Source organism: Salmo salar, chromosome 07 (genome assembly GCF_965601325.2).
Source record: "Salmo salar chromosome 07, fSalSal1, whole genome shotgun sequence".
Classification (NCBI taxonomy): Eukaryota; Metazoa; Chordata; class Actinopteri; order Salmoniformes; family Salmonidae; genus Salmo; species Salmo salar.
The window spans coordinates 20935119-20961385 of record NC_138297.1 but is presented as its reverse complement, the minus strand read 5'-3'; the positions used below and the strand labels follow the sequence as shown (position 1 = coordinate 20961385).

Below are 26267 nucleotides of genomic sequence, written 5' to 3'. Positions count from 1 at the left end.
GCCATGCCACTACCGGTATATTATGGAACACATTTGTGCTAAGCTAATGGAGTGGATATGGGTGGACGGATACACCCTCCCTACCATAGTGCAATAGGCCACGCACATATAATGTACCGTTACATTTAGCTCAGGATACATCACAGCAAATTAGCATTTAGATAATGTGAGCTTCTAGGCATTTTAATTACAACATTGCCCTTTGAGCGTAGTGTGTACACCTTAAGCGGTCTTTTTTACATTATCTGTGTTTGCTTAATAACTATTGCGTTTCTAAAACAAGCCTGCTTGGTACGAAAGCTGCTAAGATGTCACCGTGGCAAAATACCTTGATATTCACAGTGAACTGGTTGTATGGGAGATAAGGAGTGATTGTTGTGAAGCTATGAAATGGCATTGTGCATTAGGGTCTAGTTTATGAAGTATGTAATTGCAGTGGTTTTTTTGTAAGAGCGGGCTCTGTTGGTTTCTGCCAGAATGCCGCACTAGTCACAGAGGAATGCTGTTTTGTCTATTCAGAGAAGCACACCCACTCTCATGGCTTCTGGGTTTTCCATAAAACTGCATGAGTGCAAGGGCAGGGGGTGGGAATGGTCTCTCTACCTCTAGGCCTTCCTCCCTTTCTCTCCTCCCTCTCTCTCTCTGTGTGTCTCTCTCTCCATTCTCTATCCCTCCCTGGCTCCCTCCCTCCCTCGCTCTCTGTCTATCCCTTCCTTTCACTCTCCATCTCCCTCTCCATCCTCTCTCCCTCTCTTTACCCCTTCCCTTTCTTTCTCACTTTCTCTCTTCTCCTCTCTTCTCTCTCCGCTTTCCTCTCTCCTCTCTCGGAAGTGATATTATTCATCCTCCCACAGACCGTGGCTGGGTGGTGGGGTAGATGTCAAGATGCCAGGAGTGTATGGTGCAGAGGCGCTGTGTGTGAACAGAGGATCACGTTCTCATACTCCAACCATGGCTCATTTGTCCAATAGGGTCTGGCTGCAGCAGATAGCTTCTCACGCCACAGATGTTGTGAGACATACAAGCTCAGACAGGATGTCAAAATCGTGCCAGAGAGCATGGTGTTTTACCGCCACCAACAGCACAGGGGGTGAAATTACATATAGGATTATAAAATACACTATATGACCAAAAGTATGAGATGCTCGTCAAGCATTTCATTCAAAAAGCATGGGCATTAATATGGAGTTGTTCCTCCCCTTTGCTGCTATAACAGCCTCCACTCTTCTGGGAAGGCTTTCCACTAGATGTTGGAACATTGCTGCGGGGACTTGCTTCCATTCAGCCACGAGCATTAGTGAGGTCGGGCACTGATGTTGCGCGATTAGGCCTGGCTAGTGTTGGGTGTCCACATACTTTTGGACATGTAGTACTGTAGTACATGTAGTACTAGCTAGTGTGTGCTAGGTAGTTAGCTAGTGTGTACTAGAGCTAGTGTGTACTAGAGCTAGTGTTGTACGAGATAGCTAGCTAGTGTGTAGGTACTAGCTAGTTAGAGTGTACTAGCTAGCTAGCCTAGCTGGTGTGTATTTAAAAAACAATTTATTTTACTAGGCAAGTCAGTTGATGAGTACTAGCTAGCGTGTACTAGCTAGCTGCACAAGCAACAGTGGTTAACATAACGCCCTGGACCAGAGCTAGTGCCCCGACTGGTATGTGCGTAGCACATTGACTCCCTGGAACAATGCTACTGACTCACGTGATACACGAGACCAAGGAACGTCTACACCACTCTGGGAAGCGACAACTCCAGACTGCTATAGTGTGCCCAGTTCTATCATCCCCTCTCCACCCTTATTCTGTTCTCCTCCTCCTCCCCTCTCTCTCTCTCTCTCTCTCTTTCTTTATTTTCCCACCTCACTCTCTCTGCCTGATCCTTCCTCTCCTCCTCAGCCACCTCTTTATATTTCTCCCTCTCCCTCCATATCCCCTGTTTTCTGGTTCATAATATGTAACATGATTTGGCCCTCCCCTGTTCATGCTGCATAAATATAATCCTGGCGATTCCAGGTTGGCGGCTGTTGGCTCTCTCTCTCTCTCTCTCTCTCTCTCTCTCTCTCTCTCTCCTCTCTCTCTCTCTCTCTCTCTCTCTCTCACACAGACACACAAACACACACAATGGGTTCTTGAGATGCTGCACATTTGTACGGTAATGAGTTTCTTTCCCTGTGAAACACGGCGCTCATACAGAAGAGTCCTTCAATCGACGGCGGCAACGCGGGCACAAAACACAATGCACTTCCAAATCGGCCTTACCGCAACAGCAAACAAACACACGGCCCCTTGAGTGCATGGGGGAACCCTAAGAAGAGGAAAATAAAGATTTCAATAGATTGCAGAAGGGAAGTCGCAAGCTATTGACAATCGGCTCGCAAGAGCTTATGTATGCCATGCTTTTATCATTGTCCCATTGAAAAGGCATTAAAGTTTTCTATGGGATTGATTTAACCATGTGTTGGCCAATGTCATCAAGGTCAATTGAAAAACAGACAGTTGTGTGTGCGTGTGCACGTGTGTGTGTGCGCGTGTGTGCGTGTGCGTGTGCGTGTGTGTGTGTGTGTGTGTGTGTGTGTGTGTGTTTGACTCTGTATGCCAGTGTGTAGCGGAGCAGCCCAACAGGGCACTGGGATAATCACTCACCAGTCTGTTGGTCAGGGTCGTGTACTGGGGGACCATCCATCTGAACAGCTGCTCTAAGACTGAGATAGAGGAGTAGAGGAGGGCGGGGGAGAGAGGGAGAGGGAAGGGTAAAAAGAGGTAGAGGAGATATAATGTGGGTAAGAGAGAGAAAGAAAGTGAGAGAAATAAGAGAAGAAAAGAGGGACAGGTTAAAATATAGAGGAAGTGTGAGAGAGAGCCAGTGCTAGCTAGTTTGGTGAGATTGCTATTTGGACAAGGACATAGTAGGTCTAGTACTGATGAGAAGTATTTGGACAAGGACATGGTAGATCTAGTATTGATGAGAACTATTTGGACAAGGACATGGTAGGTCTAGTATTGATGAGATAACTATTTAGACAAGGATATGGTAGGTCTAGTATTGATAAGATACCTATTTGGACCAGGACATGGTAGGTCTAGTATTGATAAGATACCTATTTGGACCAGGACATGGTAGGTCTAGTACTGATGAGATAACTATCTGGACAAGTATTTGGTAGGTCTAGTACTGATGAGATAACTATTTGGACAAGGATATGGTAGGTCTAGTATTGATAAGATACCTATTTGGACAAGGTAGGTGTATTTTTTTTTTTTTACCATGTAAGTTGACTGAGAACATTCTCATTTACAGCAACGACTTGGGGAATAGTAGGGGGGATGGATGAATCAATTGGAAGCTGGGGATGATTAGGTGGCCATGAAGGCCAGATTGGGAATTTAGCCAGGACACCAGGGTTAATGTGGGATCTTTATTGACCACAGAGAGTCAACATCCCATCCAAAAGACAGCACCCTACAGAGGCTATCGTCCCCAATCACTGCCCTGGGGCATTGGGATATTTTCTTAGACCAGAGGAAAGGGTGTCTCCTACTGGCCCTCCAACACCACTTCCAGCAGAATCTGGTTTCCCATCCAGAGACTGACCAGAACCAACCCTGCTTAGCTTCAGAAGCAAGCCAGCAGTGGGATGCAGGGTTGTATGCTGCTGGCAAATTGATGAAATAACTATTTGGACAAGGACATGCTAGGTCTAGTATTGATGAGATAACTATTTGGACCAGGACATGGTTGGTCTAGTATTAATGAGATAACTATTTGTACCAAGACATGGTAGGTCTAGTACTGATGAGATAACTATTTGGACAAGGACATGCTGTGTCTAGTATTGATGAGATATCTATTTGGACCAGGACATGGTTGGTCTAGTATTAATGAGATAACTATTTGTACCAAGACATGGTAGGTCTAGTACTGATGAGATAACTATTTGGACAAGGACATGGTTGGTCTAGTATTAATGAGATAACTATTTGGATAAGGACTTGGTAGGTCTAGTACTGATGAGATAACTATTTGGATAAGGACTTGGTAGGTGGGCTGAATTCACATAGGATCACTATAGTAAACTGAAAATATATGTACTTGGCCTCTGTTCCATTGTTAGTTTCTCTTGCAGCTATGAAACACCAGCTTGTTAAAACTGTTGAATTCAGTTAAACTCGCCCTGCTAAGATCTAGTCACAGATAGCAACTTTGAAAGATATATGCACCTAATTATCATTGACCTTTGGTGATTAGGTAAACAAACAAATCTCCCTTGAGGCTTCTCAAAGTTCAAACTCCTGAACAGAAGCGAGACTGCAGAGGTGAAATGGCTTTGGCATTTCCTGTACCCACACCTGGGGACAAGATACTGTCACTTCCTTGTTCCAGCCACAACAGGTGCTTTTAAACCCAATTACTGGCGCAAGAAATGTCAGAACCCGTCACTCATAACAACAAAGAGTGGGATGCTAGAGAGAATGTTAGCTTGCTAGCTTGTAAGCCTTGACATAAACAAACACCGGCAACGTTCTAATAAACAGGGAGACAACAGAGGAACTCGGGTGGGACGAGCATCTCTGAAAACATGACATATGACCGTCAGAGGCTTGTTTGACTGAGGTCGGAAGGAGGGTGGGGAAAAGTAAATAAGTTTCACAAATAAACTCCTTTAAGCTGCGGTTGTCAGAAGCTTTCATGTGGAGGCTGCACTTGAGGGCATAGCTTAGCTTAGCTTGAGGAATGTTATTACACATGCCTACTGATCTGGTGGCGATGCGTGAGAAACGGTCCTGACGCTAGTCTTAAATCAAACCGCCCCTTTGTGAGAGAGAGAGATGTATGGAGGGAAGGAAAGAGAGAAAAGGACAGTGACAGGAGGTATGTGCGAGTGAGAGAGAAAAGAGAAAAGAGAGAGAGAAGGGCAGAAGAATGATTGTGAAAGAGAGGGGAAGAGAAAATTGAAGCAGGTCATGGAAGAAGATGGAAGGAAGGAGACTTTTTTGAGAGAGAGAAAGAGAGACCGAGAGAGAGAGATGAGCGGAAAGAGGTAAGGTAAAAGACTACTGCATGTGTCATGCGTAATAGGTGCAGCCAGCATCCCGAGCTCATGGGCTGCCACTCTGACTTAGCCCGCACCCTTTTTGACAGGGGGCGGACGGTTGCTAGGGGGACTTATGCCTCTGTTGAGCTTTCCAATGGGATACATTCTGTAACTCCAATCATGTGACACATAGCAATAACCCTGAGGGAATCTTGAGTGGGTGTAAATGCCGCTTCATGCAAACTTTTTTGAACTCTATTAAAGTCATATTTCTCCACTGTGGAAACATGGTTGAAACGGGTAGACGCGGAGGGTGAGGGATGGGTACATGATGCCCTATGTCATCTGTAGAGATGCCATTTGACCTTGCGGTTGAAATCGGTGGGCGAACGCTCTTTCACGGTACAGCGGTTCTGCCTTAATTAAGCTGGAAAGAGTCCTTGAGCACTTGACTCTTACCTCTTGTGTGGCATCTGGAAGATACTGTTCAAAACAACTGAGCTATAGCCTTACGTTGTTGGAGTATAAACTTTAAGGAACCTGCCATGTTTTAGTTATGATTTTGGACTATGTAATGACTGTATTGTTTACCCCTGACCAAACAAGGAAAGAGAACAGTTCATCAAAGGCAAAAACTGTATTTGTTTTGCACCAATTCCTTGTAGCAGTTCTGTCTTTGCGTGTGTGGACACAATTAAGGAAGGGGTTGACTTAATAGTCGTGCCTGGTATTTTTGTGGGCATTTTTTGGGGAGAACAACAACAGTTTCCATGCAATCCATTTTATAAGATGGGCAAGGCATTGCATGTTATTCACAAACATAAAGAACCCTCTTGAAACCCAATGTACTTATTTGGAGCAAAACTGAGGCAAGGCGCACGAAGATGAGTCGGTTATGAGGGTTGGTTATGGGGTATTGTTTTTTTGTTTTTTTACCCCAGACCAAACTTGTTATTAACAGTTGCATCCATAAGATTCTGATGTTAGCATTTGGTTCCCATCAATTTGTGTTATATTGTGGATATACTAGCATGCTATGATAGCACGCTAACAAAGAATGTCCCATCACAGATGGCATTAGCTACTATAACAGCATGCCTTCAGGGTCATGGCCACCCCAGCATGATGGTCACTTACGTTGAAATAGATGACAAGGGATTCCGTGTTAGCTTCTGTTTGAACAACAATGAGCAAACGTTTACTCGATCAAACACTGTTTGGTAGTTCACACAGCAGTATCAAAAAGCTTGGAATCTAAATTGTTAGTCATTGTGTGAAACACAGAACTCCCACATGCAATAGTAGAAGACACAAAACAGGCTATCCTTTCTATAGAGAATCCCCCTCTTCATTGTTTCCCTCTTCTATCAACCTCTCAGGGAGTGATAACAATCAGGGGAGAACAAACGATAACTCACCAACCCTCTCTCTCTCTCTCTTTATTTCTCTCCTCCGACACTGCCTGGCAATATCTTCCCCTTTTTCTAATTAACATTGTGCATGTTGTCGGCCTTTTGTTTAATAATGCATGATCCTATCACAACCCGGCTCTTTGAATGGAACACCGCTGAATAGTAACACAATAATACCGCTGAGAGGCTTGGAAAGAAAGGACAGTATTTTTTTCTCTCTTTTTTTCCCCCGGCAATAAATGTTCAAGGGAAGCATTCAGCATCGCTGTATGTGTGAAATTGAACTGACACATGAAACACAGCGGCCATATTAGGGAACAAAAGCTTTTGTGTCGAAGGTCAGAGGTAATATCTGAGGTAGCAGTGTGCGTTGGGTAACGCCAGCGATGCTGCTGTTGTTGTTGGTTAGAGCTCAGCCCTGTAGGAAACACACCCACACATGAACGCACCCACATACACACATGCATGCAGGTACTATCATACACACTGCCAACAGGCTGCACCATTCTAGCTACAGCCATGCTGTTCAGAGGGTGACTAAGTGCACCTTGCCTACTCCCTTTGACTGTATTCTGTGACAAGACCTTAATGCTGGAACAAAAGTCCACATACGACATCAGAGTAGCCATTGTCCAATTTTGTCAACTACTTTGTTCACATTAGGGGTGCCTGTGTTCACATGGATGGCACAGCCTTCCTCTCCCATGGTTGGTGCTTACAAAACATGCAGATGGCTTTGTTTCTCTGTATCAGCATGTGAAGGGCGGTGGAAGGAGCAAGGGAGGGCTGCTGAGTACTGTGTATAGTGAGGACTCCTAATGTCATGTCATTGTGGAAGTTCACACGACATTAATTAACTCAAAGGCTATCAGCCCCGACTTTGGAAGGATGGCTACTGCATGCAAGGCAAAAGTCAGAGAAGACGTCAGTGACCTTGAATAGAAGAGCTTTGTGTAATGCCGTTGCTTACTATGGATTACACTTTCAGTGATAACCCTGTCCTTACACAGTGTAATGGAATGAAATACACTATAAATACTCTAGTCATGCGGAAAATCTGTTTGTGTGTGCTCGTATGTGTGTGTGTGTGTATGTGAGCCATTGTATGTGTGTGTGTGTGTGTGCGTGTGTGTGTGTTTTTTTTGTGTGAGGGTGTGAGGGTGTGTTGGTTGAGATTGCCTCAAATTGATTCAGTTTGCCACGCGTACCGCGGCCGCCACCGGCCTCACAGCGCTCTGAGACAGGTAGTCCTGTCTATCTCCCCATGATACAAATCGAATGTGACAGGTGCACTATCGCCCTGTCTTTTCTGCCATTTACAGTCAAAGGAATAAAAGTTCTCCCGCAGGGGGAGAGAAAGGACGGGGAGATGGGTAGCAGGGAAATTAGGTACTTTGTCATCGTCTACTCCACTGATTGAGCTTTGGGTTTTCTAGATGTTTTATTTGTTTATAAATCATCAGATAAATAGCCGGGTGAACAAGCCCCATACGTAAAGGGATTATGTGATTCCTGTAATGCGTTTGTGTGGGTAAACAGTGCCATGTCTAGGCCTGTGGTGTGGCTAATGCGCAAATGGTTGATGCTATCCGTCAATTAGCCTTCGGTGTTAACCTCTATGGGCTAGGTGGGACGCTAGCGTGCCACCCGTGGTGCACTCCATCAACAGCAGGTGCATTTCAAGAGCGGCAAATTTGAATCCAAATAAATGTCAAAATTCAAATTTTTCAAACATACAACTATTTTACACCCTTTGAAAGATAAACATCTCCTTAATCTAACCACGTTTTACGATTTCAAAAAGGTTTTACGGCGAAAGCATACATTTAGAGTATGTTAGGACAGTACATTTACAAGAGTTGTGTGTAATGTTTTGTCAAGTCAAAGACAGGGTCACCAAAACCATAAAACCAGCTAAAATGATGCACTAACCTTTTACAATCTCCATCAGATGACACTCCTAGGACATTATGTTAGACAATGCATGCATTTTTAGTTCTATCAAGTTCATATTTATATCCAAAAACAGCGTTTTACTATGGCATTGATGTTGAGGAAATCGTTTCCCTCCAATAACCGGCAGTCAAGTCAGCGTCACAAATTAAATAATTAAAATTAGAAAACATTGGTAAAATATTATATTGTCATTTAAAGAATTATAGATTTACATCTCTTGAACGCAATCAACTTGCCAGATTTAAAAATAACCTTACTGGGAAATCACACTTTGCAATAATCTGAGCACTGCGCCCAGAAAAATACGCGTTGCGATACAGACTAGTCGTCATGTTGGGGAGATCTAAAATCGAAAATACTATGTAAATAATCCATTACCTTTGATTCTCTTCATCAGATGTCACTTCCAGGTATCACAGGTCCATAACGAATGTAGTTTTGTTCAAAAAAGCTCATCATTTATGTCCAAAAATCTCCGTCTTGTTAGCACATGATCTAAGCCAGCCGGACTTCTCGTCATGAACGAGGGGAAAAAATATATTTACGTTCGTTCAAACATGTCAAACGTTGTATAGCATAAATCATTAGGGCCTTTTTTAACCAGAACATGAATAATATTCAAGGTGGACGAATGCATACTCTTTTATAACGTATTGGAACGAGGGTACCCAACATGAACTCGCGCGCCAGGTGTCTAATGGGACATCATCGTTCCATGGCTCTTGTTCGGTCAGATCTCCCTCCAGAAGACTCAAAACACTTTGTAAAGGCTGGTGACATCTAGTGGAAGCAATAGGAAGTGCCAAAATATTCCTCAGCCCCTGTGTTTTTCAATGGGATAGGTTTAAAGGTAATACAACACATCAGGTATCCACTTCCTGTCAGAAAATGTCTCAGGGTTTTGCCTGCCAAATGAGTTCTGTTATACTCACAGACACCATTCAAACAGTTTTAGAAACTTTAGAGTGTTTTCTATCCATATATAATAAGTATATGCATATTCTAGTTACTGGGTAGGATTAGTAACCAGATTAAATCGGGTACATTTTTTTTATCCAGACGTGCAAATGCTGCCCCCTAGCCCTAACAGGTTAACCCGCTAAATGTCAAACTGTAAAAGAGGTCGGAGGTCAAATGATGTGTCCATCTGACGACTCCCAGTTTTAGTTTACCTCCGACAAGTTCACCTAGTCAGTTTGGGTACATTCCAAATACACATTTTTAGATCAGATCTACATTGATTATTAGATCTTTACAATGCCTGGGAAAAGTGTTTTACATCTCAGAAACCACAACATATCGGTCACCAGGGATCAAGACCTGGCTTTAGCAAATGGATGATGTGGAATCGAGTGGGTTACTTGCTAATGCTATCATGCTTTGTCACATCGATTTTCCCCATCCACATAGTGGCACTTGATAAAGGAAGGGGTAACATGAGCGTAAACACGAGCCGAGCCTAGCCTACACTTTTAGAAAAAAGCATCCCAAAAGGGTTATTCGGCTGTCCCGCTAGGATAACACTTTTTTGTTCCAGGTAGAACTCTTTTGGTAGAACTGCAGGTAGAACTCCCAATAAGAGAACCCTTTGAAGAACCCATTTTGGTTCCAGATAAAAACCCTTTTGGTGCCAGGTGGAACTCTTTCGTGTTCCATGTAAAACCCTTACCACAAAAGGTTCTATATGGAACCCAAAAGAGTTCCACCTGGCACCAAACGTTTTTTTTACCTGGAACCAAAATGGGTTCTCTTATGACGACAGCTCTAGAATCCTTTTAGATTCCTGATAGCACCTTTTTTTCAAAGAGTGTACTCTGTCATAGATTTTATGTGTACTCCAAGCAGCGCTTGATAAAGGAGGTGTTGCTAGCATGTACTAATGCTACTGTAGCTTACTCCATCAAAATGTATAGATGTGTCTTTTTTGTTGTTGGTCCTAATCTATTTGGAGACACTTGAAGCTATTAAAGCTTTGGCTAAGTGGTGTAAGATGGGGCATAAATATGAGCTGAATGGTTTTAAGGGTACTAAGAGCAATGGTGGCATTTTATCACTCCATAGTCAGTGGATAGCACTTGTCTCACCATAAACTCAATAAAGAACGAGAGCAGAGGTTAGGTGCTGTGTCTCGCGTGGCTCAGTTGGTTGAGCATGACGCGTGCAATGCCAGGGTTGTGGGTTTGATTCCCCTGGGGGACCAGTACGGAGAAAGAGTGTGATGAATTCGTTCCCTACACTACTGTAAGTTGCTCTGGATAAGAGCGTCTGCTAAATTACCAAAATGTCAAATGTCTGTGACTTGAATGGCTAGTTGTATGGTTCTCTGGGGACCGTTTGAGTTAGTCACCCATAGTAGGCTAAACAGGTTAGCATTCCGCTGCTAGCATGTTGAATGTATGTGAATAGTTCAGAAATATTCTTATTACACACAATATATTTGATTAGAGCACGTGTGCCCTTTCATCCGTGTATGTGCGAGCACTAATGTATGTTCTGAAGTGCCAGAATATAGCCTGCGAGCACATCACCCTCTCTCCTCTTTAGCTGTCAGAGCCTACTGAGTCTGTGTGGGTATGTCAGAAATCTGCACTAGATAGATAAAGTACATGAAGCCAAACCGCTTTATTTCATATCTCTCTCTCTCTTTCTCCCCTCCCCCCACAGGCTGTGAATATCCTGCATCTGAGAAATCAGACCACTGAGGCTGCCAAAGCATGCTGGTGCCAAGCTGTCCCATGATGCACATAGCCAGACCCGTGCTGCTCGTCCTGGGTCTTCTCCTCCTCCTCGCCAACGCTGAAAGTAAGTGTCACTTCTTCTCTCTCCTCCACTCTTTGTCCTCTGTTTGCGCCCTTGTAGGGAAGAAAGATGTCTCTTATAAGTGGTCTTATGATATCTAAGTGTCAAGTGTTATTACACACACCAACTCACACACACTTCCATGCATTCTCCCTCTATCTCCCTCTCTCTACCCAACACCCTGATGAGTACAAGGCCATGTCCATGCCCCTACATTCTAATCCAATATGGAGATAATTATCCATATCTGGGACCCAAAGAACAACCGTAGATATACTGTGCCTTCAGAAAGTATTCACACCCCTTGACTTTTTCCACATTTTCTTGTGTTACAGCCTGAATTTAAAATGGAATACATTTAGATTTTTGGTAATTGGCCTACACACGATATCTCAAAATGTAAAAATGGAATTATGTTTGAAAAAATTTGTACAAATTAATAAAAACTGAAAAGCTGAAATGTCTTCAGTCAATAACTATTCAACCCCTGGGTTATGGCAAGCCTAAATAAGTTCAGGAGTAAAAGTCACATAATAAGTTGCATGGACTCACTCTGTGGAATAATAGTGTTTAACATGATTTTTGAATGACTACCTCATCTCTGTACCCCACACATACAGTTATCTCTGCAATCCCTCAGCTGAACAGTGAATTTCAAACACAGATTCAACCACAAAGACCAGGGAGGTTTTCCAATGCCTTGCAAAGAGGGGCACCTATTGGTAGATGGGTATAAAAAAAACACCCAGTCATAACAAAGATACAGGCATCTTTCCTAACTCAGTTGCTGGAGCGGAAGGAAACTGCTCAGGGATTTCCTTCCTCTCTGGCAAGTCCCTTGTTTCATCCTGTTTGCAACAAGGCACTAAAGAAATACTGCAAAAAAAATATGGCAAAGCAATTGACTTTTTGTCCTGAATACAGTGTTATGTTTGGGGCAAATCCAATACAAGACATTACTGAGTACCACACTCCATATTGGCTGCATCATGTTATGGGTATACTTTTGATCGTTAAGGACTGGGGAGTTTTTCAGGATCAAACAAATGAATGGAATGGAGCTAATCACAGGAAAAATCCTAGAGAAAAACTTGGTTCAGTCTGCTTTCCACCAGACACTGGGAGATTAATTCACCTTTCTGCAGGACCGTAACCTAAAATTCAAGGCCAAATCTACACTGGAGTTTCTCACCATGTTGACAGTGAATGTTCCTGAGAGGCCAAGTTTCAGTTTTGACCTAAATCTACTTGAAAATCTATGGCAAGACCTGAAAATGGTTGTCTAACAATAATCAACAACCAACTTGACAGAGCTTGAAGAATATTGAAAATAATAATGGCAAACGTTGCACAATCCAGGTGTGGAAAGTTCTTAGAGACTTACCCAGAAAGACTCACAGCTGTAATCGCCTCCAAAGGCGCTACAAAAATAGCTAAAAACATGTTTTTCACTTTGTCATTATGGGGTATTGTGTGTAGATGGGTGAGATTATTATTATTTATTTAATCCATTTTGAATTCAGGCTGTAACACAACAAAATGTGGAAATAGTCAAGGGGTATGAATACTTTCTGAAGGTACTGTAAACATGACATTTCGACCATGAAAATACGTTGAATTGGAATTACATGATGTTGGGAGTTGAAATCTGAGCATTGAGGTGTGACAGCAGTGTGACAGTAGTTTCAGACTCCATTGAGGTGTGACAGCAGTGTGACAGTAGTTTCAGACTCCATTCAGGTGTGACAGCAGTGTGACAGTAGTTTCAGACTCCATTCAGGTGTGACAGCAGTGTGACAGTAGTTTCAGACTTCATTCAGGTGTGACAGCAGTGTGACAGTAGTTTCAGACTCCATTGAGGTGTGACAGCAGTGTGACAGTAGTTTCAGACTCCATTCAGGTGTGACAGCAGTGTGACAGTAGTTTCAGACTCCATTCAGGTGTGACAGCAGTGTGACAGTAGTTTCAGACTCCATTGAGTTTCTCCCACTCCATTTTCCCTGGTTAACACTACTTCCCATGAATCACTACGTTCCAGGAAGCAGGTGCATGTGAATCAAAGTTTTATTACATCTGTCACACGGAGCGTTCACCCAAGGTCATAGACGAGGGAATAGCAAAAGTTAAATTGATGGGCGAGACTTGAAACTTTGTGGTTGAGAAACGTTCCCTGCAATCTGTTTCATGCTCTATACTCCCTCCCATTGCATGTCACTGTGGGAGAAAGATGAATGGGAAAGTTGTTTTTCACTTCAGGTGAGAATCTTGTGTCTCAAGGATTCTGGTTTTTATTGACTTTGCCATCATAATCATAGCAGCTTTTGATGTGCTTTCTATTGAGCACAACTATCAATCTTTTGGAAATAGAATAGACCATGCAACAAGGCATGAACTCAAAATGGTGGATGTTGTCATGTACACATAGTTGAGGTGACAAATGTGTCATACAAAATCAAATAAAGGAAAGCCAACTAACAGACATCCAATCTTGCGTCGCCAGTGGACATTCCAGGGGTGAATTTGAGCACAGATGTTACCAATGAGACAACCACAAGTGCACTTGGCCATCCAACCCCCTATACCCTACCTCCCACCTTCCCTTCTCTCCCTGTTACGGTCTGCGTGCTAACAGCTGCTCTTATAGCCCTTTGGACAGCTGTGCTGGTTCATCACTTCCAAGCCAAAACAAATTCACCGTGAGGGAAGGCGACAGCTGTCTAGCAATGACTGAGTAACGCAGGAGACAGGGGGTTGGGGATCGGGGGTTGTATGACAGGCCATTGTTGCCAGCTGAGGTGTGAGTGCACAGAGAGCCAAGTAGATCCAAACCATCTTGAAGTAGTACATATTTTCTAAGGGATCCAGCTATATTCTTCTCTCAGCTTTATCCAGCTTTAATACTCAGCTTAAGTATGTATTTTACTCTTTGTTGTGTTGGACCCTTTCTTGCGGATATTCCTTCTCCCTCTATCCTTTCCTCCCACGTCCCTTCTTTCTGTCCCTTTTTGTGCCTGTGCGTTAGCCCCAGACAAGCGACCGCATCCTTGTATTTTCCCTCTCTAGTGTGCCACTGCATCTGCATAAACACTTCAGCTGCTCAGCTCAGCTCCAGGGTTCTCCCCAATACCGCTCGAGCCGTGAGAGGAAAGACCAAAATAAGGACGGAATAACCCTCCCCCCGCCTCACTTTAACCCTCTAAAACCCCCTAGAGAAAAAAGGGAAGCTGCCTGCCTCCGTCAGTGCAGTGCGTTAGCCCAACTGGGGTGTGTTAGCCCCGCGTGCTAAGGGATACGGCGGAGGATATGAGAAACGCGAGAGGGCGAAAATGGCTGACTCTGCCTGCTCAACAGATGGCACCATCCTTGGAGCCAGTCCTGTGTGTCCATGCCCGGCTGACTGCACTAACCTCTCCCGCAAAGGCGGGGAAAAAAGAGTAACAAATGTCCCCGGACAGGACACACACACACGTAGGAAGGGTTTTGGCGCTAACGAATGCTATATGGCAATGCATTGTTCGGTTAGTATGTGGATACTAGGCATGGATAGAAAGGGCCCTTTGTTGGCTTAGGACCGTGACTATGTTTGTGGTTTTTCTGTTGTTTTACCTCCAGAACCTCTCACTCTCTCGCTGTCTCTCTCTTCCTCTCCCTCTCCTTTTCTCCAAACCCTGCATGGTTAATTTGTGTGGACAATTGGGTTCAGGACTATTGAAGGAGGGCATACTAGGGCTCACCAGGGACAATAATAATTGTCCCTGGTGAGCCTGGAAGAGAGAGAGAGCGAGAAGCAGTGGTGGCGGCAAGCAATTATTCTGTGCCTGGTTGAACAATGTCTAGGACGATGAAGATTAGATATGGTTTGTGTCCGAAATGGCACCTTATTTTGGCCATGGCCCATAAGGCAAGAAGTACATAATCTAGTGAACGGTGTCCTATTTGGGACAGAGCTACTGGTTTGAGGAGACTAAACAGCTCTGCGATTCATTAGCGACATTAAATGCAAGAGCTACCAAACAGCACCAACAGCACCGAACAAAACACAATTAGTCCTCGAGGTTGATAGAGGTCTCTAATGGTTTTGCCTTCGTGCTTGTTTGTTTGCCCTCTGCCATTTTTCCCATTGTGCTCTTAAACTCACTGGTGTTGACCATCCATTGATCATTATTGATCATTGATACATGTCGCTTTAAATACCTCTTAAACCCATCCCTCTAAGGGGCCCTGGTCAAAAGTTGTGGACTACACTATATAAGAAATAGGGAGCCAATTGGGAGGTAACTTATGTCACCCTGGGGCCTAATGCTGGTTGAATTGATTATCTCTACTGATGGTGTGTCGTATCCCAGCGGAGTGAATGCTCCTCTTTTAACGCCTCAAATAACTATCGACAGGCTCCCCCGGATCTCTGTAAACACTGTTTACGTGCCCAAACTTCTCTATCTCTCTCGCTCTCCTTCACACACACAGGCTTGCGACCCAAATAGCACCATATTCCCTTTATAGAGCACCTATGCTCCTGTGGGTCCTGGTCCAAAGAAGTGTACTATAAAGGGAATAGGAGACCATTTGAGACGCAGGCACTCTATTAGAGAGAGAGAGAGCGAGAGAGAGAGAGAGAGAGAATTTCAGGAGGCAGACTAGCGTGTCTTCATGCAGCGGTTCTGAGGGCTCAACTCGAATCAGGGGGCAGGCTAGCGCGTTTCTATGCAGAGGTCAAATTGTGCACGGCTCTGCAGTGAACATAATGTGCAATATAATTACTCAGTACACTGTGAGGAACAGGCTTTCCCATAGTGTCATTATTTGATATGAAAGAGGCAGTCGTCACGGGCGTTATCAAAGGGCTCAAGCTCGACCACGTCTTTGTGTCATTCAGATGGCTGTCAGTGTCAGTGTGTGAATAGATTCTAGAATATTGGATGGAATAATATGATACATATTTTCCTGGAATGTTTATGTCAATTGTCATTACCTCAATGCACTCTGGGATATGTATTCATCCATAGAGCCACACATTTATAGGACTACTGGCAGGCACGTACACACACATAGGAATGCACACACACACACAGGAACACACACACACAGAGGCTCATGTGAGCACACTGAGTAGCACCTCCCAGCCAGATTAAGGGCTAATGATAATGCATTCCCCTGATGCCAGGTAGTTAGTTGTACATCGTGTGTTTTATGCATACCTCCCGTAATATGAATTATTGTGAAATAGGGTTGTATTTGCATATGGGCTTTCAGGTTGTGCTGAAATTAGCATTTTCACAACAGTTCAAATGAAATCCCACTGCTTAATTTGTCAGCATGGTAATTTGATTTAAATTGAGTCCATTCCACTCCCTACTAAACTCATAGTCATACCCTCATGTTGTCATTGTACTTCTGCATGCAACACACACACGCAACACACACACGCAACACACACACACACAATCACACAATCAAACACACCCACGTATTACACGATAACATATTTCCCCAGAATTACATTAAATAAGGGAGAATGAAACTACTGACATTGTAATTATTACAAAAAACAGTCACAACTTCACAACTTTTCAGGAGCCCGTAAAATGGCTGCTATTCCCTCCAGCGCCATTTGATAAAATAGTAGGGTGGTACGTCCGGTACATCACTGGGGCGTGTCAGAGGAAGGCCCTAAAAATGGACTCCAGCCAAGTCATTATTTTTGCTACCGCATGGCAAAAGGGACCGGAGCAGAAAGTCTGGGACAAAAAGGCTCCTGAACAGCTTCTACCCCAAGCCATAAGACTGCTGAACAGGTAATCAAATGGCTAACCGGACGATTTGCATTGACACCTTTTTTTTTGCACTGGCTCTATGCACACTCACTGGACTCTACCCTCACACTCACACATACCTCATTGATACTCCAACACACACATAAACACACACTCACACACTACATAGGCTCAAAAATGCAAGACACACACACACATGCATATTGACACCACTCACACATAGACACACTTTCACACTTCATACGCTGCTGCTACTCTGTTTATTATCTATCCTGATTGCCTAGTCACTTTTACCCCTACCTACTGTACATGTACATATTACCTCAATTACCTCAGCTACCTTGTACCCCCGCACATTCACTTGGTACCAGTACTCCTTTTATATAGCCTCGTTATTGTTATTTAATTGTGTTTCTATTACATTTTTTGCTAATCTTTTCTTACTTTTTAACTATGCATTGTTGCGAAAGGGCTCATAAGTAGGAATTTCACTGTAAAGTCTAGTCAGTGCATTCAGTATTCAGTGCATATGACAAATACAATTATATTTGATTTGATTTAAACCCTCCTCATCAACGGTGTCTAATTACAAACCTGTGGTTTAGTTGCATGCAATCTGATCACAAGACCATGGAAACGTAATTAAGCACAATGTTATCGTGGCCATCCGAGATGATTTGTGCTACCAGGGCTTTGCTATGCTAAATTAATAATCAGTAGTAATCGTTTTCTCCGGTAGAAGTACGGTACTCTACAAACTGTCTGTACTTCTCGTTCTTATCGTTACTTTGTAATTACCATGTAATTACTCCGTAAGACACTGTGGGCACTCACCGTTTATGCTCGGAATGCTTGTTTGTCTAGTAGGGCTGTGAAGATACCAGTATCGAAATATATTTTTCATGGCAGAAAATGTAACACAAAGCACACTAAACCCTTTGGTCCTTTAAAAACCTGCTGGATGTAAAATATTGTGTGCTATAGCTTGGAAAATAAGTAAATGTGACTCTGGATGACAACATAATGATGTTTGTTTCCAACATTAGTCTGTTTTCCTAAAGAAGTTAACCTACTTCATGTTTTGTTTCCTTGCCACGGTACCAACGACTATCTCAGTACTGTATTCGTCCTGGCCCTATTATCTAGTAGAAAGCCCCTGGTAGTCCGTTATTTGACACTATTAGCCTAGCTATGGATTGCTGTAATTTGGCCATCCACAGTACCAAACAAAGTTCGGACCAATTTCCAAAGCTCTTCGGCATATTTGTCCACCGAAAAAAGACTTACAAATATATATTTTCCCCATTTACAATACCCACCTAATTCAAACCAAAATGGAACGGAATTCCCACAGATTTTACCTCAGGTTTGGCATATTTGTCCACCAATGAAGGAATATAAAGCCTGATTTAAGCTGGATGCTCCCATTAAGAGAACACAAATGGCCAGGTTTCAGACGGTCTAGCATGCCTTTGATGCCGGGATCAGCCGGTGAGCCGAACACAATGCCAGCTGTTTTGCGTATCCCCGGCTTACGCTTGGCACAACGTTTAGCATGCTGGCATATGCTAAAGCGGATCACTCCTTTATATACCAATGCACCCTGTAACAATGCGTGACATCACTAGAGTGACTGTGCAATTAATAGATTGGGCCTTTGGGATGCTTGGATTTGGTGCTGTCTTGAATGGATGTGCTTTACCGTCACATAATTATTCCTCTTACAGAGTAAAAGGTAGTGTTTTGGTGGGTACGTCAAAATGGATGATCAATGTTAGTACATTAGTACGGATGTTACGAATGAAAAAAGGTTAAACAATCCACGTTTGTCTTTTTGATGCCTGTGAGTGTGAAAATCACCTCGTTATCTGGGACAGGTCTAAATTAACTCCCAAGTTGTCGACTCTTAAGAACCTGAGGATGGGAGAGCTATATCAGAACCTCTTAGCCTAGCTTATACCAGAAGGATATGTGCAGCCATGAACTATCAAGAAGTAAGACCATGATTTGAGATGGAATGCACAAGATATTTATGGGACAAATCATGCAGGTGTTCAGTCCTGGCCAGGGCCCTTTGCTGACATTCACTTGCTTTTCCCTCCAGGTCAGTGTGAGCTATGTTGTGAGGTTCACTGAGGCCAGCCCCCTGAGGTACAGTAGGGGTCCAGTGTCAGCTAACTCCCACAGTGGTAATTTGAATGGCTAGTTAGGGGTTTGATGAGGAGGGGTGTTCTGTACTAGACTTTTCCCTTTTGGGATATATATATACATTTTTATTTACCTTTATTTAACTAGGCAAGTCAGTTAAGAACAAATTCTTATTTTCAATGACGGCCTAGGAACAGTGGGTTAACTGCCTTGTTCAGGGGCAGGACGACAGATTTGTACCTTGTCAGCTCGGGGATTCAAACTTGCAACCTTTCGGTTACTCGTCCAACACTCTTACCACTAGGCTACGCTGCCACCCCATGAAGTCCACCCCACTAGATAATATGAAGTCTAACTCTTGTATTATCTAGTGGTTTTATACTGATCTATATGCCCTACTTATATGGCACAAGCAAAATCATCAACATATCCCATATCCCCATTCAAGCCAAGGTATTGGAATGTCGGTTGAAATGTTAGGAATCCCAACCCTCCACTAGGAGCTGCAGGAGTGGAGGAGCTGCAATAAAGCCATAGTCGGTTTGGTTGTAGAGGGATCACATTCAATCCATTAACGGCTTAATAACCTATGCTGGGCTAATTAGTCAGATGCGTGACAACAACCTCACCGCCAATTAACAGACCCCGGATCAGGGTGGTTTAGCAGATATCCTCCTGAGCCGAACGTGTCTCCGAACGCGCTCATGGAGATTGTTTTTAGCAACCTTATTAACTAAATATAATAATAACTGTATCAACCGAGTTCTGCATATCAGATGCAGGCACCTCGGCTAAGGTTATGGGTGCAGCTTTTTATTATTTATGGAGAAAATCTGAGTAAACGTAGGAAAATAAAGAGAGACTGGGAGAGTTGGGAAGAGCAAGACAACACCTGATTGTATCAGGGCCCGATGCCTCCCCTTAAAACGTCAAAGGCCCCTCTGCCTATGGCTGGATATATGGCCGTGTCTGAGGGAGGCCCCTTACCGTGGCTGAAGGTCGTAAAAGCCCTAACATTCTTGAAGCTGTGTGTGGAGGGGAAGGGAATGTGTGTCTGTGCCTGTGTTTGTGCATACATCTGTGAGTGTGTGCTTGTGTGTGTTCACAAGAGTATATGTTTGTATGTACTTTAGTGTGTGTGTCCATTTACGATAGATAGTACCTTCACACTTTTCATTCTCTCTCCATACCATTGTGTCGAGGGGGTGGTTGACAACTGGCCTGGGGCCTGTTCTTTCGTTTCAGTCTGGGGGGCCACAGGGGTGTGGGGAGGCACATTTCACTGATCCCAGTACAGCGCATTAACATGTCAGCAGGGAGTACCTAGGGGCTGCAGAGGGGTTAATGGTGTAAAGCTTTCTTCTCAGTGAAGTGGCCACAAGGTCACGTCTATAACCTTTTGCTTATTTCACTCCATCCCCGAAATGGAGCCACCACCACCTCTGGTCTCTCCTTATCTAAATGGGTTAGCATAGGTGATAGTGAGTGTCCTCGCTCACACATTCTCTCTTCCCATGTCAACTGTTTTTCCACCTTTCTCTTTATCTCGCTCTCTAAACTTTATTTTTCTCTGTCCCTCTCTTTATTTTTCTCTTTCTTTCTCTCCCATTACCTCACTCGCTCTCTCTCACTCACTCACTCACTCACTCACTCACTCACTCACTCACTCACTCACTCACTCACTCACTCACTCACTCACTCACTCACTCACTCACTCACTCACTCACTCACTCACTCACTCACTCACTCACTCACTCTGCCTCAGAAACAGCTTAGTTCTATTTGTCTGCTTTGACGTATGAGTGTGTTGCTGTTTAGGCTTTCATGTAGTACATGTTATGGTCGATGAGGGGGAAAGATTCCAATGAGAGGTGAAAATACTCTCACGCCTAGGCTTTTCCACTTGAAACTGAGCCAAGGCCTTGATTCTAATGGTGCAATGCACTAAGTGCCCATCCGACCGCCGCTGCGGAATATTGACATGCCGACAGGCACGTAACACACACACACACACACACACACAAAGCAAAATGTTTCCGCTAGTGGGTAGCTGACCAGATTCAACTGCTCCCGCTAAAGACAGATAAGCATGCACTCACAAGCACACACGGTTTATCTTGCACATACACAGAGAGGGACAACCCTTACTCACACACATGCCCATTCTCTCACAGAAACACCCACAGAACACACCCACACACACCGTTGGCATCACCCCACTGATGAGATGTTTATATGGCATCCATCAGATCCTCACTAGGACTGCTCCATCCCCTAAACATTCCAGGCCCGCCCTCTCAGGGGTCACATCCATTTCATTCATCATAATTTGCCTGCTAATTAATTGCCCTCTCCTCACCATCAGTCATTTAATATGAATATTGACTAATAATAAGTGTTGCTAATTAGTGAAGGACAGGGGTTGGGTGACGTCAATGCGGGAAAGTTTATCTGTGCTGTCTGTCGGACGAGACTTTCTCTCTCTCTCTAACTCTCTCTCTTTCTCGGTCTCTGTCTCTGTTTCACTCTCTCTCTGTCTCTGTTTCACTCTCTCTCTCTCTCTCTGTCTGTCTCTGTTACACTCTCTCTTTCTCTCTCTCTCTCTCTCTGTCTGTCTCTGTTACACTCTCTCTTTCTCTCTCTCTCTCTCTCTCTCTGTTTCACTCTCTCTCTCTCTCTGTTTCACTCTCTCTGTCTCTGTTTCACTCTCTCTGTCTCTGTTTCACTCTCTGTCTCACTCCCTCCCTCTCTCTGTCTGTCTCTGTTTCACTCCGTCTCTCTCTCTCTCTCTCTCTCTCTCTCTCTCTCTCTCTCTCTCACTCTCTCTCTGTTTCACTCTCTCTCGCTCACTCTCTCTCTTTATGTTGTGTTGAGATGCCTCTCCAATGCATATGAGAGGGCAGCTGTCAAACTGCCTACACAGATTTCTTTAATTACACATTCCAAATCAGAGAGAGGGGGGGGGGGAGTCATTTCACAATGCATGATCTGTTGCCTCTCGTTATGACGGAGCCCTTTAATCGGCTATTTTTTCCCCGATTATTCAAGCGGAAACATCCGTAAAAAGAATAGGCTGCAGTTTTGCCATTAAAGCCACATGTGGAAATTACAGCAGTTTGCCAGAGGGAGCGGAAAGGGAATCGGGAAAGTATTTAGCCATTAGCGGGGAACGAGGAGCCACTGGAAAGCCTGGTTTAACAGGGCCACAGTATGTGTGAGTGTGGTGATTTCCCCTCTACCCAGAGAGAGAGCTGTGGTTTGGCAGTAATAGATAGCTGTTTAGAGAGATGCCAAGGACTTTTGATTGATGGGCTGTGGTGGAATACCCCCCACCCGGCTGAACCGCGAATTTGTCAAAGGCAGGCATGGGAGACGCCAAATACTGCAAAGCACCTTCACCCCTACAATGATATACAGGTTACTCAGAGAGCCCAATCCAGACCAGTCCACTTGGCCTAACATGCACACATTTGTACTTTATTTAACCGGGAAAGTCAGTTAAGAACAAATTCTTAACTGGAACAGTGGGTTAACTGCTTTGTTCAGGGGCAGAACGACAGATTTTTACTTTGGCAGCTCAGGGATTTGATCTAGCAACCTTTTGGTTACTGACCCAACACTCTAACCACTAGGCTACCTGCCACCCCGAAATGATTGCATATGTAATCATGCACTTGCAGCTGTGTTCACCCCCACACATACATAAATAACCATGCAAAAATATTTGTACACACATGCTGGCACGTGCACACATTCATTCCCACCACAGGAGGCTGCTGAGGGGAGGACAGCTAATAGTAATGGCTGGAATGGACTGAATGGAATTGTATCATATGTTTGATGTGTTCGATACCATTCCATGAAAACCGTTCCAGTCATTACTATGAGCCTGTCCTCCCCAATTAAGGTGCCCCGGCCGCCTGTGATTCCCACACATACAGTATGAAATATACAGTACACACACACACACACACACACACACACACACACACACACACACACGATGTCAGTTAAGGCAACACTAATACGTCCTCTAATGCATCCAAAGGGAAGACTATTGTGTATTTACATAAACATAACAAAATAAGACCCTATCCAACTCTAGGTCAAATCTGTACAATTCCACTTCAACAGTAGAATGATGGTTGATGGTTGACAGGCCACAACAGGGTCATACCACCCATGCGTCCAGTGGCTTTTTCACTAGATAAAAACACAATGAAGCGACTCAACGAGGGCCACAGACACAAGCTTGCACGGCCAGGGTGATCTGGCAGCCTATGTAATGTATGTTAATGGTGGATGAATAACCAGAGAGCAGCAGAGGTGGCAGGCTGCTACCCCCCCCCCCCCCCCCCCCCCCCCCCCAGGTCGGTAGAGCAGGAGTAAAGAAGGAAAGAGGGAGAAAAGGGAGAAAGGATAAGGTAAGGGAGTATGAGAGAGAGTACCAAAGAGCATAATGGGAATTATAGAGAAAGAGGCAGACCATTATGCAGAGATTGCTTGACACGATTGCTTTTACATTTCCGCCTTTTAAAAGAAAGATCTAGTGGTTCCTGTTGAATCAGTTGCCTGAGCAGTACTTTACTGTGTTTGGTAGTATGGTTGATACATGGGGAATGTCCAGGGCCGGATTAAAGCAGGGGATTACCAGGGCTGAAGCCGGCACTAGAAAAAAGTTTTATATATATAGATTTGTTTTTGTTTTTACCATGAAATCTTCATTTAATCAGAACCAGTCTTTTTGATCTGACATAACAGGTTTATATTTACCAATACCATATGTTGGTGTAGTAGTGCTTGTAGTATAAAAAGTAAATTAAAAAGGAATTAGTGCATGTGCAAAAAATAAGTGAACCCCAAGTTGCATTCGTTAAATCAAGTAGGTAAGTAGTATCAGGTGGGTAAATAATTTGGTACAAAATTAACCAATCAAAGGAGAGATTGTTAGGAAAGAGTTTGGTCGGGACTGGTCAGAAATCTGGTCAGTTTGGTGTTACCCATTCAGGTGAATGCGAAGCACACCATGCCTAGAGGAAAGGAGATCTCAGAGGACATCAGGACGAGGGCAGCACATCAGTCTGGGGAAGGCTATACAATCATCCCCCAAAAATTTGAGCTCCATCAGTCCACTGTGAGGCAAATCATTTACAAATTGAGAGTATTTAACATGACAGCAACTCAGCCTAGAAGTGGACGCCCTTCCAAAATATCCCCAAGAGCCACAAGAACAACAGTAAATCAGATAAAAGCCAACCCAAACATAACATCTAGAGATTTGCAGACCTCTCTTGCTGCATCTCAGATAACTGTGCATGCTTCAACAATAAGAAGAACACTGAATCGAAATGCCATTCATGGGAGGGTTGCTTGGAAGAAACCTCTGCTGTCAAAAAAAGAACCAATCTGCCCATCTTAACTTTGCAAGAAACCACCTGGACAAACCTGAATGTTTCTGGAAGTCCATTCTCTGGACCAATAATTGACTATGGTCACAATCAACACCGCTATGTTTGGTGAAAACCCAACACTGCCTACCACCAAAATAACCTTATCCCAACAGTCAAGCATGGTGGTGGGAATGTCAAGATCTGGAGCTTCTTTTCCTCCTCTGGGCCTGGATGACTCCACATCATTAAGGGAACCATGAATTCTGAGGTATACCAGGAGATTCTTGAACAGAAAATGGATCTTCCAACAAGACAATGACCCAAAGCATTCAAGCAAATCTACCAAATAATGGTTCAGGAGAAAGAAGATTTGTGTTTTGGATTGGCCAATTCAAAGTCCTGACCTAAATCCAATTGAGATGCTGTGGATTAGGACCTGAAGCGGGCAGTTCATGTTAGACACCACTCAAACCTCACTCAATTGGCTACGTTTGTATAGTGCCTTGCATCAGTATTCACCCCCCTTGGATTTTTGGGGGGTTTGTATCATTTGATTTACACAGCATGCCTACCACTTTGAAGATGCAAAATATGTTTTATTGTGAAACAAAAAAAAGAAGAAAACTTGAGCATGCATAACTATTCACCCCCCAAAAGTCAATAATTTGTAGAGCCACCTTTTACAACAATTACAGCTGCAAGTCTCTTGGGGTATGTCTCTATACGCTTGGCACATCTAGCCACTGGGATTTTTGCCCATTCTTCAAGGCAAAACTGCTCCAGCTCCTTCAAGTTGGATGGGTTCCACTGGTGTACAGCAATCTTTAAGTCAAACCACAGATTCTCAATTGGATTGAGGTCTGGGCTTTGACTAGGCCATTCCAAGACATTTAAATGTTTCCCCTTACACCACTCGAGTGTTGCTTTAGCAGTATGCTTAGGGTCATTTTCCTGTTGGAAGGTGAACCTCCATCCCAGTCTCAAATCTCTGGAAGACTGAAACAGGTTTCCCTCCAGAATTTCCCTGTATTTAGCGCCATCCATCATTCTTTCAATTCTGACCAGTTTCCCAGTCCCTGCTGATGAAAAACATCCCCACAGCATGATGCTGCAACCACCATGCTTCACTGTTTGGATGGTGTTCTCGGGGTGATGAGAGGTGTTGGGTTTGCACCAGACATAATGTTTTCTTTGATGACCAAAAAGCTCAATTTTAGTTTCACTTCACCAATTTGGACTATTTTGTGTATGTCAATTACATGAAATCCAAATAAAAATCAATTTAAATTACAGGTTGTAATGCAGCAAAATAGGAAAAATGCCAAGGGGGATGAATACTTTCGCAAGCCACTGTAAATATGAGTGGGCAAAAATCCCTCAAAACAGATTTCAGAGACTGCTTACCGGCTATAAGAGACGTTTACTCCAAGTTATCGCTGCAAATGGAGGTGCCATTGACTGAAGGAGTGCACATATTTTTGCACACATCACTTTTGTTAAATAAACATTGAAAATGTATCATGTTTTGGCGGTTGCTGTCATTTACTTAGAACGTCTTTTACGAATTGGGGTTTAGATAAGGATTTTATATGTTTCTTTTAATATTTTATAACAGAATACTGACCAGCCCTGTAGGGTTCACATACTTTCAAGCAGCACTGTATATATATTTGTTATTGCAACCGCCAACCACAGGAGGATCCAGTAGCCCAGTCTCAGTGAGTGTAGACAGCCTGCTGCTACCTGTTGCTGCTCTGC

At 43.7% G+C, this 26267-nt stretch overlaps 1 protein-coding gene across 30 annotated transcripts in view; it reads left to right on the top strand.

Moving 5' to 3' along the window:
- Window positions 1–26267, top strand: part of LOC106608606 (receptor-type tyrosine-protein phosphatase delta) — a 643701-nt gene that overhangs the window by 433794 nt on the left and 183640 nt on the right. For all 30 annotated transcript variants that reach the window (XM_082977423.1, XM_045721669.2, XM_082977431.1 and 27 more), the window contains one exon: window positions 11063–11200. In XM_082977423.1, coding sequence (XP_082833549.1) covers window positions 11113–11200 — 88 coding nt within the window. In that variant the 5' untranslated portion in view covers window positions 11063–11112. The remainder of the gene's footprint in view (window positions 1–11062; window positions 11201–26267) is intronic.